The sequence below is a fragment of the Gobio gobio genome, assembly GCF_949357685.1.
Source record: "Gobio gobio genome assembly, chromosome: 25".
Taxonomy (NCBI): domain Eukaryota; kingdom Metazoa; phylum Chordata; class Actinopteri; order Cypriniformes; family Gobionidae; genus Gobio; species Gobio gobio.
The window spans coordinates 33,895,582-33,913,780 of record NC_137121.1 but is presented as its reverse complement, the minus strand read 5'-3'; the positions used below and the strand labels follow the sequence as shown (position 1 = coordinate 33,913,780).

Below are 18,199 nucleotides of genomic sequence, written 5' to 3'. Positions count from 1 at the left end.
TTGATCTCGAGAATCACGCAAAGTGCTGTCAGTAGCTTTTTATTTTCATTAAAGGCAGTTTGACCAGGTGGCACTGAACATTGTTTGGTTGAGAACTGAGCATTTTTATTTCATATTTTTCTAGATGATCCATGATCCACAATTTTCTGCCATTTAATTGGGTCATTCTACAATTGTGATCTCATTTCCAGCTCATCATTAAAGGGTTCTATGTAGAAATTAGAAACCCTTGTTATTAGCGACACCGGTGGTCGTTAAGTGAACTGCAGCCAGTAACTTTTTGAGCTCACACTCGTGTACACGTAACATACAATAGACTGAACGTGATTCAAGGCCCAGATAAACTCACGGCGAAGCACTTTTTATTCTTCGCTTAGAAGTAAAAAGAAGTTGCGAACACCTTTGCATTGATGTTCTGTTAGTGAACATCCTGACACCATCCTCATTGCTAAGAGCGACATTTAGATGAATATGTAAATTTTCTTTCGATTTGAGACTACAGACTGTATTATAGTTCTGGCTATGTGAGACTATTATTTATTACAGAACATAATGTCTTTTTCAGCATTCTCCTGAACATTGTAATCATTAATTTCATGTCAATCAATGGAAGAGAGGCTTTTGGCCAAACTGCCCCGAGTCCTTCACATAATAAGCAGCAGTCTTCATAGACAACCTAGGAAATCGGGGAAGGTCTCGTTCCCTTTCGAACGTCCTCTAGAGCAGTGGTTTTCAAACCTGGAGGCACCCCAGCCCTGCACATTTTGTATGTCTCCCTTATCAGACACACCCAATTTAGGCCCTGTCCCAAATGGCAAACTTTATGTTCACTTTCGGTCTTGTGGACTTACATTGGCCGCTGCCTGCGCGTGTCCATTAAGTCCACAAGACCGTAGAGTGTCCCATTCGTCATTTAAGCTTAAAGAAGGGTGCTCGTGAGCGCCCCCTTTGCGGCTGCTATGCGCCCTTGATGCGCACTTCAGCTGAGCCCGCAGGTTCGCGAGCTACGCAGAGGACTTCTACCCAGCAGTCAAAGCGGCATTACGTCGTGAAAGTGCGGACTCAGAGGAAGACCGTGAGGGTTCAAGGTGCCATTTGGGACGGGGCCACAGTTCTTGCAGTCTCTACTAACGAGCTGATGAGTTGAATCAGGTGTGATAAATGAGGGAGACACACTAGGGGTGCTTCTCAATCCTTATTTGTGCATCCTCATTTCCTTTCCTCGCGTCTTATCTCCACCCCTTCAGGATGCGAGGGAAGGATGCAAGGAAAAGACGCGAGGACGGAGGAATTGAATGAAGTGAAATTATATATCCTCGCTCCCTTTAGCGTCACTTCAAAGCGTCGTCAATTAATGATGACTCTACACCGCTGGATTTAGCTTGCACGTCGGGATTCTTGAACATTAGAGATAATTATTTATATTGTAATAGTTTCAACCACCACAAAATACCACATTTGTCCATATTTTATTTGATATTACCAGTTATTATTAACAACAAATTATTACCAGTTATTAACTGCTTTTTATTTGTTGGATAGTATTACAGTTTGTTTCTTTAATTTTCTTGTGCTTTGATATAATTCTGCAACTGTCAGTTATTTGACATACATTTGTGTCTTGTACACGTAAACATAATTATAATGATGCATAAACTGTGGCAAGATGTGAAGGGGGAGGAGAATCAATACGCGTGTCACGTTTAATCGATAAAACACTTCCGCAAAGGATACACCCGTGTATCCTCACTCATGACTCCTCAGGAAGACTCCTCGATCCTCGCCTCCTCGTGATGAAATTAGAGAATTGAGACATCCTACAAGATGGCTGAACTCGGTCGGTTTCCGGGTCATAGGATGGAGGACGGAGGAGCGAGGAAACGAGGAGGGATATTGAGAAGCACCCAATGTGTAGGGCTGGGGTGCCTCCAGGACAGGTTTGAAAACCACTGCTCTAGGACACTATGGGGAATGCCTCTAGCATGACCGGTGTCTGAAGAACATGTTTAAACGCAACAATGTCAGTCCATGACGTTGTGACCGTGAGTATAAAAGGACACCTGTATCAGACGTCATTAACTTTCTTTGTCTTCAGGATCCGTTTGTTTGAGTATTTATGAACGTGAATATCATGAAGAAACACTGCTAAGCATTTCAGGAAGTGTGTGCTTCTGGTGAGCTTTGTGCGTGAGTGAGGAGTTTAGCTCTTGAGGAAGCTGAATGCACACGTGAGAATTTCTCAATGGAAAGCTCCGTTCATGTCGTCCCTATTCTCTACAGATGATGTGGGACGTGCATTTGGGTGGAATGCCTTCAACTCGTCAAAGAGGCTGAATGTGCTGAGAGGGATACATTCGCAAAACTATCAACCGAGACAGGTAAGTCTCACTCATGACGGCACTCATAGTGATGCATTTGTGGCTGTTCTCCTATGACTCTTTCAAAGTGATTCTTTTTAGCTGTGATTTGTTCTACCCAGGCTTGACTCTCATTGGAGAGATGAGAGTTAAGCATCTACTCTTTGCAGCTTGGGTCCCGCGGCCACCATTGAGGCGGGATTGAGCACGGGGGTTTTAGGTGGAGTGAACATGAATATTTTAGTTTAATATCCTCTTTCTTGCTTATTAATCTGCAAGAGCTAGTTGTGAGGAATTAGACACAGAAAAAAGGTTAAGTATTAACTGTCTAAGGTGTGAGGCCTAGGAATTAGATGCGGAGGGAGTGCAGGCAGGTGTTGGTGTTAGATCTGCCCCCTCCGCTGGCCTGCACAACAGCAGTGTATCAGCGTGTCAGGCCGGTGGCACTTGGCACACTATGACTGTATTACAAGTGTGCCAATTCAATCTGCTGTAGAATCTGGTTCAGACTGACATCGGGAAGAAAGAGAGAAAAAATTCTCGATGCGATGTGAAGGCGCGGTCTGTGGCCTTTAAAAGATTGTGTCAATATACCCTTCCATTATTTAGGAAGTTCCTTCACATGTGTTTAATGGAATATCCTCACCCCGAAGGGGTCTCTTTTTAAGTATGAAGCTCCTTAATACCAACAAGGTGGTAGCGCCCTCCCCCTAGTGTTGGGTTCAGAAAGTAGGAAGCTTCAGGAAACTCTCCTTTAGGCTGGTAGAACACGTTGCACCTTCACCGTGGGTTCTAAGCAAGGTACTTGTCACAGCTTTCGAGCACTCATATTCTCTCTTATGCTAATCTAGGGGCAGCCGCCTCCTTTAGGCTTTTGTAGATGGCTCCCTTTTGCAATAGTTTCAAGGTTGCAGCTGCCTCCCAATGATTGGGGTCTTATAATCAGGCAGTACCCTTGTGGTAATGAAGTCGTGGCTACCTATATATAATATTATCTATATTATCTTATCTAGATGAAACTGTCTCCCTATTGAGGGTTCTTCAACAGGCAGTTTCCCTAGAATGAAAACTTTAGCATATTCACAAGGTCGTAGCTTCCTCCCCTATAATGGGTTATTAAGCAGGAGACTATAGCATGGCTAACACTTTGTAGCCATTTTCTAGTTTCCTCTAGTGGGGGTAGTTCATCTTTCCCTTATAGGGTTTATTGATTAGGGACTATGATCCTTGGATCAAACCTATTCAAATTTAAGGATCACAGTCTTGGGTGAGCATTGGTCTCCCCTCACTGAGAAGGTCATTCTGCTGAGTCCTCAGCTCCCCAAAGAACCAATCTCTTCGCCCTGGTGAGAATTGGTTTTGCTGAGCTTTGTACCCAATCTCACTGGGTGAACACCCTTAATTCAGTAGTGCTGGCCTTGCAAGATGCTGACTATAGATCAAACAGGGTAGAGCATTTTGCTACTATAATGCTCCCCTGTGATGTTCAGGCATTGAACCAGATCCCCAACCCCAACTGGAGCTCCCTTATATTTCATGAAGCTGCGGCTGCCTCCCCAGAGGCAGGCGGCCCCTTCTTGAGTCAATACTAAGGTTAAAGCTGTCTCTCCTTGATAGCGGTTCCCTTAAGTAAGACAGCTCCCTTAGGTTGTTAGTGACAGGCGAGGGAACCATTGTTTTCCTTTGCCAGTATTCCCTTAATGATAATGTCTGGCATAGAGGTTGGTATTACCAGACCTTTGAGCTCTGCTCTTCTTAGGGCTTTGAGCTTGGGTGGTGGCTGTATGTAAAAGTGTAACTGACAGTTCCGTGGACCTGAGTGAGGGAATCTGACTCCAGCATCTAAGTCCGTTGAGTCCTCGTTTGTGCTTGTCACAACCAATTAGGCAGTCATTCCCTCTGCACAGTGGGCATAGTGTCCTCTAGAGGATGCAGTGTGAGTTCCCATTCGAAGGGAAAGTCTCAGGTTACGCATGTAACCATGGTTCCCTGAGAAGGGGAACGAGACACTGCATCTCACTGCCATGCATCAGGCCTGCCTGTCTACGTCTCCTTCAGACAAAGAAGTAGATGTTGTCTAACACAGGTGCCCTTTTAGTAGGCATGGTAGTGATGTCACAGACTGCTGTAGGCCAAAGACGTTTAAACACATGCTTCAGACATAGGGCCAGATTTACTAACAGCTTGAGCCAGCGCAAACTCTCTTTTGGCATTAAAAAAACTACTGTGAGGATTTAATAAAGAAGGCGTGACCTTATTGCATATGTATTTGTAGGATTTTCCCTTTCATATGCAAAATTTATTGGAGGAGAGTATTTAAATGAATCATGCAAGGTGATTTACTAAGGTTTACGCTTGTCAATTTACAGGTATTTGCGGCATTATTTACCGCCCAAAAAAGCATGTCTTAAACCAGATGCTAACTGGTAGATTGTGTTGGTCATTATGGAAATGATCCGGCTGCGTCTGTGTGCTTTAATTTGTGCGTCATCAGTAGAACTTTTCGCTCCCATCATTTATTGTGTTTAGTAAATCTGGCCCATAGTGTCCTCTCGACTAGAGGACGCAGTGTCTCATTCCCCTACTCAGGGAACCATGGTTACATGGTCATGCAAGTCATGCAAAAGCATCTGCCACGACAATTGTAGAATGACCTAATGAAGACATCTCATTGCTTCGAACCCAGAATAACAGTGTGTGCCTCAAAACGGCATGCAATTAAGACTAATGAATGCAAACAAAGCATATGCTACTTCTGTTTGAGGCTGTGCTTGCATTTTTTGTGCTTGGATACAGATATTGAGAGTAGCTACAGTTCTGTCTTTACAGGAATAGTTCAACCAAAACTGAAAATTCAGACATTTACTCAGTCTCATATAATGCCAAACACATTTGATGTTCTTTTTTTCAGTGGAAAAAGAGACGTTTAGCACAACATTCATGCTGCTCTTATCCATACAAGAGTGAGTGGGGACTTGAGCTGTTAAGCTCCAAAAATGACAATAAAATCATAATAAATAAAGTAGTAAACAACACAGTCTAATCCAAATCTTCTGAAGCTTTGTGTGAGAAACAGACCCAGTGTAATCACTATGTTCAGCATACACAGAACATTCCCCTAAAATTCCTAACGTTCTAAGAACATTCTTTTTAGGTTTTTATTTTTAGTTCAAGAACCGTTTCTTTGTGACAACCTAATAAAAAGGGTCATTCCTACATGTTTGGTGTTTTTTTGGGCTGAGTAGGTTTGTTGATTTCTTTTTTATTATTATTTAATTATTTTCTAGTCTTGTCAGAGGGAGAAAATGCCTGTCTATCATAAAACTCACAGGTCAAGCTCTGGCCAGTATCACCTAATAATTCTGACCAATTTCCATTTCAAATTTCACATTGTATTAAACTGTTCATCCTGTTAGATGTGTAACAGGGTGGACCACAACAGGGTAGATGTTTTAAACTTATAAAGTCCATTATTACCTAGGACAGAACAACATGCTAGCAGTAGATTTACATTAAGGAAGAATTTTAATATATAATTTCAAGTCCAATATAAATTGGCACAACAGGGTGGACATGTTATGTTTTAAGGCTAAAGTATAGCTACTTCACTTTTTAACGCGTACACGAGGGTCAGCGTACAGTGTGCAAATTTCGTCATCAGAAGAATATGCACGTAATGAACACGGACCCCCGGATTTTTGTAACTGTACTTTGTACGTGCAGGTTGCACATGTGCATTTAATTTTTTCGCATGGGTTGTAACAAAACTTTCCATGCGCTGAACACCTGTGTACACGTATGAGTGAAAAGAAGTATACTTTGCAAGGCTGTGCGTTCGACTGCGAGCATATGCTCAAGTACGCGTAAAAAAACTAAGTATACTTTCGGCTTTACGCTATTAGATAAGTCTTCTAAAAATGATGAAAAGAAAAAAGTTTAAGATTAATTCCTATTTTGTTTTTGGAGCTGCTTTCCTTACAAGGAAATTATGTCACCTCTAGCAAGTCATGTGATTTAGGGCACACAATTAAGATTTAAAGAGCAAGTAGCACCAATCTAACAGGGTGGACTGGAGTTTGAGGGACATAACTAAAAAAAATGTGTCAAAGAGAATAAGTAAATGGACATAATAATATGCAAAATTACTAATTTAGAAACACATATATATATATAAGATTTATTTAGAAAGCTTCAAAAAGTTTTGTTTTTTAAATTAAGGTTTAATGGGGACATAAAATCGACCAAACTGTAGGAATGACCCAGAAACTTATGTTCATTTATTTATTTATTTTAGGTTTCAACTAATGGTTATTTTTAACATTCACTAATCCTTATTTTTAATTTTATAACCATAAACCAACTCAGTTAAATATTTCTCTTTCCATGATCATAAACTACATTTGGCAGAATTGCTCAATGAGTGACATTAGTGTAACACAGCATTTCATTAAATGTAGAAATTAAGATCACTGTCAAAACCTGTAAAAATGACGTTAAAAATCCAACGACTGGGGGGGGGGGGGGGCAATAATGACAATTTTCATTTCGGCTGAACTGTTCCTTTAACGTAGAGTAAGGCTTTTCCTGTTAAATCTCTGTGCTGTGCTAGTGCCGCGAAAGCCGAGCACAAATTCTTTACAGTTTGAGGCAGTCAAATGACCAAGAATACGGAATACCGAAATAGTAAAATAATTTCAAGCGACTACTGTACAATAAAATGAAATCCAAGGCCTAGGACAACTGGGTGAAAGTTTCTCTCAGTTTTGTACCAAGGGTGGATTCATGCTTTTTCTAAAATCACTCTCGCTCTATTTACAATGTCACGTAATAAAATGAGTAAATTCCATTGTTAAGCAGCTCAGAGTTTTCATGAGGTACAAAAAAACATCCATTTGTAAAAAACAGTACAATTGTAAACATCTGCTGAAGTTTGTCAGACACAAGAACAGGAGATAATATGTGAGACAGAGACTGTGGAGTCATATCTGATGTTTGACTGACTGAAGAGGCCACTCGATACTTTAAAACAGTCTACAACACCTTCTGAAACCTTACTACACCCGGCAAAAGACAGTGGCGGGTGTAAAGTTCCCTAACGTCACCCTACATGCTGAAAGACAGCATGTGCAAGAGCAGCGTTTCACTCAGACAGGCCGTGTGTGATCCTGAGAGTGACAGTGAACCAAAGAAGAGGACGTGTGGTGTGTGCGATCACTCAGATCTGCGTCTGCAGCGGGTGGACGGGGTGGACGAGTGTCGACGGGGGTTTGGAGGAGGTGGAGTGGGATGAGTGGGTGGAGTGAGACGAGTGGGACGAGTGCTGAGGTTTGATGCCTCTGCTCCTCGTGTACTGGAGGAACTGATCTGGGATTTCCGCAAGAACGTCCTTGGCCAGACGGGCCATGCTGAGAATGTGATTCCCTCTGCGATCAATGTAGTCTCGGAAAGGAACAAACTGCGGAGAAATCAGATCGAGGTTTAGGAGGAATGTTGTTAATAACTACAGAAAATCATTTAGACATCCTTTAGTTTGTAAAAGTAAGCTTAAATCACATCTAATGAAAGTTTAGATTACTTCTTATCCAGCGTTCACACCAAACGCGAATAGTGCGTCAAAATCGCGTCTAGTTGGACGCTTGAACATTTTGAATCCATTCGCGCGTCCAATTCGTATAAATCGAGCGTGATGCGAAATAGACGAGCGTTCAAGGCGCTCCAGGAGAAATATGTCATCAAAAAAAACCACTCTGCCTCTTTTCATTTTCATTAAATATATATTAAACATTAATAGCCACACAAATGTGGTCCAGGCAACTCCTACATTATCTTCACTGCATGTGTATTTAAATATCCTAAAAAAATAAAGTTATGAAACTTCTCTTTGCCCTCAGTCAAAACGATTTGGCAGACAACAAATGATAGATTCATGAGAGCAAAGATTGGCCGTTAGATCTACACAAGACGAACCACTACAGGACATCAGAGCCAGCGGCAAACGGCAGAAGGACTGGCCGAGGAAAGGCTGCTCTCGCCGGGGTTAATGAGCGCTGAGCGCCCGCTGATCGCCTGGATCTCACAACTCCAAAATCGCAAGATAATTTTTTTTAAATAGGCGCTCTCTTTATAAATAAACCACCAATTTGAGCTTTAAACAACTACATTCTCACCTGAAAAAGTCTTAAAACTATATTTTGAGACACAATAACAGTAGTTTTAAATTATGCAGGGTTTCTCATCACGTCGCTTTACCACGTGACCGCAGCAAGCAGGCTCCTGATTGGTTAACGCGGCGCGAATAGACGTCAAAGTTCAGATTTTTCAACTCGGGCGCCAGACGCGAATGCACAAAAGGCACCAAATAAAATCACTCGCACGTATCGCACAAGACGATCAATTCGCGTCATTCGCGCTTCCAGTTCGGCCGAATCGCGTCCATCGCGCCGCAGGACTTCTAGACACGCGTCAACGCGCCTTTCCATTGACTTAACATTGAAATCACTCGCGCCAGACGCTCTATTCGTGTTTGGTGTGAACGCAGCATAATGGTCTTTCCTCAGCAAAGAACACAAGAACCAGACCCTATGGCCAGGGCTATGGCCAAATATGTAATGACGAATATACTTAAATACATGACACAAGTTTCAATAGAAACTTTAAAAATGTTTCAAAAACAAGAGAAGAGATGTAATATGAAATTAATTACATATAAAGATGTTCTTATGTCCTTACGTGGGTCAAAAAAACTCTCTAACGTTCAGCTAATTGCATCAAATATAAATTTAAACCATAATACATTTTCATTTAGGTGCATTTAACATACAATTAAGTGTCCAAAAATATTACATTCAGTTTTCACACAAAGTAAATTCTTTTAAAGTATATAATTTCACTCTTATAAATGTATGTTAAAGTGTAGGCATTTAAAAGCAGAAATGTTTTAATTTGAAATGTTGTCTCGTGACCTAATCTCCCAAAACTATCGTCCAGCTATCACCAAAATAAATTAAATTTTTTTTATTTCTTAACCCAATTTTGCAAGTCAGAATTAAGGAAAAATCGTCCCATTTATGTCTTAAACGTGCAGTGTGTAATATTTATGAGGATCTATTGACAGAAATGTAATAAAATATACATAAATATGTTTTCAGTGGAGTATAAAGACCTAACATAATGAACCGTTATGTTTTTATTACTTTAGAATTAGCCATTTCTATCTACACACACCGCGGGTCCCCTTACAGTGAAGTCGCCATTTTGGCGGGGGGTTACGGGGGCCCAGTAGTGCACAACACAACGAAATTTAAAAAGCACACATAAGTTCACAACACAACAAAATAAATCCACAACACAACGAAATAAATCCACAACACAACGAAAAAGCCACAACACAACGAAATAAAGCCACAACCAGGGCTTAAAAACAGAAAAAAATATCAATCTGTTCCCTCCGAGCAGAATCGATATTATAGCGTTTCCGTTTTTGCGTTCCTCAATAAACATTACTGTTCCGAAAACGGTTTGATTTAAAAAAATACCGGTTAATAACGTTATTTTAATTTAGCCTATACTTTAAACAAATATGTATAAATAGACTTATTTTCACTCAATAATAATATAACGCATGGTAATTAAACTTGAATATTTATTTCATAACATTTTTAAAACCACAACAGAAATACATGCATTAATTACAAAGCATAAACAGCGGGACAAATATTGACGTGTTTTAATGGAGCAGAAAGTAGCCCTCTTATGCCTAATTCTTTTCAGAAGAGTGATAACATTCTTTGTACATAACTTTTTTTCAACACAACTTGTTTTAAAAATCGCATGAATAAAGAATAAATAAACTGGATAACCATTGCTCTTTTAATGCACCGTCAACTGGTAATTTCAAAGCAAACACTGCGCAACACGTCCTTGCATCACATAATCAAATTCAGTCAGCTAATAAAACTTGATCATTTAATACAATATAACATCCCATTTAATACGAAGCATCAACCGTCTATATAGAAAACATTGACCTGTCCTGTATTGGCAATCTGAAAGACTATAGGAAAAATGTTTGATAGATGCTAGTAACCTACTTGGATAGGCTTAAACGAAATCCACAAACTAGCCTAAATCAGTCTATTTGAGCTTAAAGTCCGTACTACTTATTTAAACGTTCGAAAAGAATGTCCTCCAGTACCTGCGCTTTCATTGATGACCTCAGTGAGGAAAGAAATGTACTTGAGGCATGAAAATGCGCGCTCACACTGACTTGCGTTACGGGTAGATTCATAGATGATGGTCCGCGGGATTTCACTCACGCTTGATCCGTCAACGTCACATGCTGTACTACTCTATTCATTATTGGTCACTGCCAAATTAAAATTTTAAAGAGAACGATAAAATAACGTTATTAACCGGTTAATGGTCATTTCAAATTAACGTTTCTGTTCAGAACGATTCAAATTGATTTTGATTTCGTTTTCGTTTTTGTTCCTCTTAAAATTTCGTTCGTTTTCGGTTTTCGTTCCTTGAACTGGTTCGGAGCCCTGGCCACAACACAACGAAATGAATCCACAACACAACGAAATAAATCCACAACACAACAAAATAAAGCCACAACACAACAAAATAAAGCCACCACACAATGAAATGAATCCACAACACAACAAAATGAATCCACAACACAACGAAAAAGCCACAACGCAACGAAATAAATCCACAACACAATGAAATAAAGCCACAACACAACGAAATAAATCCACAACACAACGAAATAAAGCCACAACACAACAAAATAAAGCCACAACACAATGAAATAAATCCACAACACAACGAAATAAAGCCACAACACAACAAAATAAAGCCACAACACAACGAAATAAAGCCACAACACAATGAAATAAATCCACAACACAACGAAATAAAGCCACAACACAACAAAATAAAGCCACAACACAACAAAATAAAGCCACAACACAATGAAATAAATCCACAACACAACGAAATAAATCCACAACACAACGAAATAAAGCCACAACACAACAAAATAAAGCCACAACACAATGAAATAAATCCACAACACAACGAAATAAAGCCACAACACAACGAAATAAAGCCACAACACAATGAAATAAATCCACAACACAACGAAATAAAGCCACAACACAACAAAATAAAGCCACAACACAACAAAATAAAGCCACAACACAATGAAATAAATCCACAACACAACGAAATAAAGCCACAACACAACAAAATAAAGCCACAACACAACCAAATAAAGCCACAACACAATGAAATAAATCCACAACACAACGAAATAAAGCCACAACACAACAAAATAAAGCCACAACACAACAAAATAAAGCCACAACACAATGAAATAAATCCACAACACAACGAAATAAAGCCACAACACAACAAAATAAAGCCACAACACAATGAAAAAGCCACAACACAACGAAATAAAGCCACAACACAACAAAATAAAGCCACAACACAACGAAATAAATCCACAACACAACGAAATAAATCCACAACACAACGAAATAAAGCCACAACACAATGACGATTCGTTTTGGTTAGTTTTTCCCAAAACAATGGTAAGGGAAACACTGCGGACATACAGCATTAGAACAACACCAGGGTGAGTAAATTATGAACTATCCTTTTAATATAAATTTCATTGTGCAAAATTCATGATTACTGTATTCCAAATAATATTAAAGAAGAAATTATCAAAATGTTCTGACTTTGCTTCTGAAACAACTTTTCTTGTCAGTTGATGTTACCAAGCCCTTTTATTTTTGAATCCCTCCCGTTTAACCATGTGAGGACCATTTGCCATCCACTGAATCGCCCATGAATAAAGTCCCACACAAATGTTCTCATAATATTGATTCACTCAGAAGAACATCACATTATGGCAGTAGAATTTGTTGGGAATGTTAGAACTTGGAAACCAAGAAAAATCCCTGGTACTGTTGTGGAAACCAAGTAAAAAGTAACTGGGGTTGCTAATACACGTAATGTTTAAGGATGATGACTATACCCTTTAAAAATGTAAACATTTATTTTCAGTTCTGTACACTTGCCTGCTAGGCCTTCATTGCAAGAGCATTTCCTGTTTGCTTTTACCACACAAACTGAGATGAGTCAAAAATACTGTCAGTGGTCATCGGCACAATGCTCCAAATGCTGTAGAAATCACCTGGAATATTGCTTGACTATTTTTGTCCACAGATACATGTACAGGGCTTGAAGTCTCACCTGCACGATGTCTCTCTCCGCAAAGCGACCCCTGGATGATATCCTGACCTCATCTCCATCTAGCTCAATCATCTCTGTCAAATGGAAGAAAATGCCACAGGAAAAAGCGATTATGTGGTGCTTCCACACGGCTCAGACTGTTATAGTCAAGTGTGCTATCATTGGATTTCATATGAGTTCAAATACATCCTTTAATGCGGCAGCAGCTATGAAATGAGTTCAAAGAGCAAATCATGACTGCGGTGAGATAACGAGAACACTGGGAGCTGCATATAAATGAGGTTTTATCTTCATTAAAGGAAAAAAAAATCAAACATTATACAAATTGTGAGCCCAGCAGAGACCAAGGTTTATTTTTCTTAAATGTGTGACATAAAGACACTATTTAATGGAAATCTGGATTTTTCACACTGTTTAGCTGCGCTTGAGAACACCACTAATCCTCTGATTTCATTGGGGATGGTGAGTCACATGAAGGAATGCAAGGGTTTGTGAGAGTAACACCCTGTCATGTGACCAAAAGCACAGAAATTGTTCCAATTCACTGAATCCCCACTTGAATAAAGCTTTATTTGAGTTTGGCTTAGTGTGTAGGAGCCCTAACTTTCAGAATGCAAAACATCTACCCCGGTACAGAACATTTATTAGACTTAAACAGCAAAACTATCGATACGTCAGGTTCATAAAGTAATTTACATGTAGAAGTTTTAAAGGTACAGTAGCAAAAACAGCCAATTTAATTGTAACGGTCAGAATCGGGGGTGGAAAAAAGGATGGAAATTCAAAATTAGGACTGTTTGGAAATGTTGGGGTTTATGTCAAATAAAATAAAAATGTTTTGGGAAAAAACTTAGGGGCAAATTCACTAAAAAGTTGCGCCAGTTTAACATGAAAATATTGATTAAACAAAGTAAAAATAAAAAAAAATGTGTTTAAATGTGCAAATATGCCTCAAATGCAATTGAGGGTCAATATAAAAATTAATTGGATCAGTCAGTAGTTTAATTGAACATACAAAAATATTCAGAGATATAAAAAAAAAACATGCAGCTGACAAATTAAAAGTATGAAATTAAAATTAAAGTGTGTTTTGCCTCTTTGTCGCCATCTCTGTTTGAAACCTGCAACTGCGGTTATTGGCGTAATAATCATCTTTACGTGGGTTGTGCATGGGCACAGCTCCTCAGAGCGGATGAATCCAATGTTTTGAGGAGTTTGTGTGGCTGTCATTCATTCACATCGAAGCTGTACTTCGAGATCACAGATTCTACATCTTGGAGTATAACCTAAATAAGAATTTTCACCGGAAAATGTCGTCTGAACAAGTAACATGTCTACCATTTTTGTTCTGACCAACTGAGAAAAAAAGCTTAAAGAATACAATAAATCACGCTACCAACGGTGAGTGAATCTAACGATCGCTTAGCTCATATCACATCAAACCGGGCAAATTATAATTGTTGTTATACTTTGCTCTCAAATTATTGAAGGGTTAGTTCACCCCAAAATGAAAATAATGTAATTTATTCCTCACCCTCATGCCGTTCCACACCCGTAAGATCAGCGTATCGAATCAGCGGTTCGGAGCGTTATGAATCAGTGTATCGAATCAGCGGTTCGGATTGTTATGAATCAGTGTATCGAATCAGCGGTTCGGATTGTTATGAATCAGTGTATCGAATCAGCGGTTCGGAGTGTTATGAATCAGCGTATCGAAATCAGCGGTTCGGAGTGTTGTGAATCTGCGTATCAAATCAGTGGTTCGGAGTGTATCAAAATCAGCGGTTCGGAGTGTTATGAATCAGTGTATCGAATCAGCGGTTCGGAGCATATTGGATCAGCGTATCGAAATCAGCGGTTCGGAGTGTTATGAATCGGCGTATCAAATCAGTGGTTCGGAGCGTTATGAATCAGTATATCGAATCAGCGGTTCGGATTGTTATGAATCAGTGTATCGAATCAGCGGTTCGGATTGTTATGAATCAGTGTATCGAATCAGCGGTTCGGAGCGTTATGAATCAGTATATCGAATCAGTGGTTCGGAGTGTTATGAATCGGTGTATCGAATCAGCGGTTCGGATTGTTATGAATCAGTGTATCAAATCAGCGGTTCGGAGTGTTATGAATCAGCGTATCGAAATCAGCGGTTCGGAGTGTTGTGAATCTGCGTATCAAATCAGCGGTTCGGATTGTTATGAATCAGTGTATCGAATCAGTGGTTCGGTGCGTATCGAATCGCCTTATCGAATCAGCGGTTCGGAGTGTTATTAATCAGCGTATCGAATCAGCGGTTCGGAGTGTTGTGAATCTGCGTATCAAATCAGTGGTTCGATGTGTATCGAATCAGCAGTTTGGAGCGTATCGAAATCAGCGGTTCGGAGCGTTGTGAATCAGCATATCAAATCAGCGGTTCGGAGTGTTATGAATCGGCGTATCAAATCAGCGGTTCAGAGCGTATCGAATCAGCAGTTCGGAGCGTATCGAAATCAGCAGTTCAGACCGTTATGAATCAGCATATCGAATCAGCGGTTCGGAGCGTTATGAATCAGCAGTTCGGAGCGTATCGAATCAGCAGTTCGGAGCGTATCGAAATCAGCGGCTCGGAGCGTATCGAATCAGCGTATCGAAATCAGTGGTTTGGAGCATTATGAATCAGCGGTTCGGAGCGTATCGAATCAGCGTATCGAAATCAGCGGTTTGGAGTGTATCGAATCAGCGGTTCGGAGCGTATCGAACCAGCATATCGAAATCAGCAGTTCGGAGTGTATCGAATCAGCGGTTCGGAGCGTATCGAATCAGGGTATCGAAACCAGCGGTTCGGAGTGTATCGAATCAGCGGTTCGGAGCGTATCGAATCAGCGTATCGAAATCAGTGGTTCGGAGCGTTATGAATCAGCGGTTCGGAGCGTTATGAATCAACGTTTCGGAGCGTTATGAATTAGCGGTTCAGAGCGTATCAAATCAGTGGTTCGGAGCGTTATGAATCAGCGGTTCAGAGCATATCAAATCAGTGGTTCGGAGCGTTATGAATCAGCGGTTCGGAGCGTATCAAATCAGCGGTTCGGAGCGTATAGAATCAGCGGTTCGGAGTGTATCGAATCAGCGGTTCAGATAGTTATAAATCAGCGTATCGAATCAGCAGTTCAGAGCGTTATAAATCAGTGTATTAAATCAGCTGTTCGGATAGTTATGAATCAGTGTATTCAATCAGAGGTTCGAGGCGTTATAAATCAGCGTATCGAATCAGCGGTTCAGAGCGTTATGAATCAGCGTATTCAATCAGCGGTTCGGAGAGTATCGAATCAGCGGTTCAGAGCGTTATAAATCAGCGTATCGAATCAGCGGTTCAGAGCATTATGAATCAGCGTATCGAATCAGCTGTTCGGAGAGTAATGAATCAGTGTATCGAAATCAGCGGTTCGGAGCGTTATAAATCAGCGTATCGAATCAGCGGTTCGGAGCGTTATGAATCAGCGTATCGAAATCAGCAGTTCAGAGTGTTGTGAATCAGCGTATTCAATCAGCGGTTCGGAGCGTATTCAATCAGCGGTTCAGAGCGTTATAAATCAGCGCATCGAATCAGCGGTTCAGAGCGTTATAAATCAGCGTATCGAATACGCGGTTCAGAGCGTTATGAATCAGCGTATCGAATCAGCGGTTCAGAGCGTTATGAATCAGCGTATCGAATCAGCGGTTCGGAGAGTATCGAATCAGCGGTTCAGAGTGTTATGAATCAGCGTATCGAATCAGCGGTTCAGAGCGTTATGAATCAGCGTATCGAATCAGCTGTTCGGAGAGTAATGAATCAGTGTATCGAAATCAGCGGTTCGGAGCGTTATGAATCAGCGTATCGATCAGCAGTTCAGAGTGTTATGAATCAGCATATTCAATCAGCGGTTCGGAGCGTTTCGAATCAGCGGTTCAGAGCGTTATAAATCAGCGCATCGAATCAGCGGTTCAGAGCGTTATGAATCAGCGGTTCAGAGCGTTATAAATCAGCGTATCGAATCAGCGGTTCAGAGCGTTATGAATCAGCATATCGAAATCAGCAGTTCAGAGCGTTATGAATCAGCGTTTTCAATCAGCGGTTCGGAGCGTATCGAATCAGCGGTTCAGAGCATTATAAATCAGCGTATCGAATCAGCAGTTCAGAGCGTTATGAATCAGCGTATCGAATCAGCGGTTCAGAGCGTTATAAATCAGCGCATCGAATCAGCAGTTCAGAGCGTTATGAATCAGCGTATCGAATCAGCGGTTCAGAGCGTTATAAATCAGTATATCGAAATCAGCAGTACAGAGCGTTATGAATCAGCGTATTCAATCAGTGGTTCGAAGCGTATCGAATCAGCGTATCGAATCAGCGGTTCAGAGCGTTATGAATCAGCGTATCGATCAGCAGTTCAGAGATTTCGATACGCTCCGAACCGCTGATTTGATACGCTGATTCATAACACTCCGAACTGCTGATTTCGATACGCTCCGAACTGCTGATTCGATATGCTCCGAACCGCTGATTCGATTCGCTGATTCATAACGCTCCGAAGCTTCATGAAGCAGTTTTTTTAAATCGGCCATCACTTTATGTCGTTATTTAGTTTTTTTTTGGCGCACCAAAAATATTCTCGTGGCTTTATAATATTAATATTGAACCACTGTCCTCACATGAACTAATTTAAATATGTGTTTAGTAGATTAATGGATCTGGAGAGAGGAAATGTCATTGCTGGCTATGCAGGCCTCACTGAGCCATCGGATTTCAACACAAATATCTTCATTTGTGTTCGGAAGATGAACGGAGGTCTTACTGGTGTGGAACGGCATGAGGGTGAGGAATTAATTATATTATTTTTTCATTTTTTTATGTTAACTTCATCAGCATTGCATGACTACGTGTATTTAGTCTATATTAGCGTTACTTGTAGATTTCAATTTCTGTACAGTTTAATCTTTTGCCTTTGACTACGGGTGAATCTCCAGTTGTCACTGACGATTGTCGTTTGGACGTCTGGATTACAATCCGCCATCAAAATAAAACATTTAATTATTCCAGTTGCTGTGAGAAAAGGCTATAAATGATCCATCACCTGCAGCGTCCTCACATGTGATAGCCTACTAGCCGGACGAACGCAAAGACGAACGGCGCCATGCGCGAATTTCCAACGGAAAACTACCAGTACCACTCAAATTACAACACATTATTACAAGTTTACCGTTCTGAATCGGGCTAAGGTAAGGAGATAGTTTTGAACACTGGCTGGTTATGTACTTGCTCAATTTATTTTGAATAATTTTTTAACCAAAAAAAGTTACGAAACGCAGCTTTAAAGATAAATGAAAGATATTTAAAGACTTTTTTTGTTCAAAATCTACAAAATGCATATAATGAGCGAGTATACATGAATCCATCATTCCTGCATAATAATAAAAGAACTTTGCTGTCGTCCCATGGGTGTAGCGGCGCAATGATATTATGCAGTTTCCTTTAAGCGGCAAAAGTTATATAGTGTACCTCTTCATCTTACATAGTGTTTTTGGAGAACAGTTTAAACCCCTGCTTTTCCATGGCACATAAACAA

At 40.3% G+C, this 18,199-nt stretch overlaps 1 protein-coding gene across 1 annotated transcript in view; it reads right to left on the bottom strand.

Moving 5' to 3' along the window:
• Nucleotides 1-7,572: 7,572 nt before the first annotated feature.
• The window catches only part of cpne8 (copine VIII), a gene marked incomplete at both ends in the record, with an annotated part of 105,422 nt that continues 94,795 nt past the window's right edge, over nt 7,573-18,199 (bottom strand). The window contains 2 exons of the mRNA XM_079809780.1: nt 7,573-7,812; nt 12,624-12,697. Of these exons, the coding sequence (XP_079665906.1) occupies nt 7,573-7,812; nt 12,624-12,697 (314 nt within the window). The remainder of the gene's footprint in view (nt 7,813-12,623; nt 12,698-18,199) is intronic.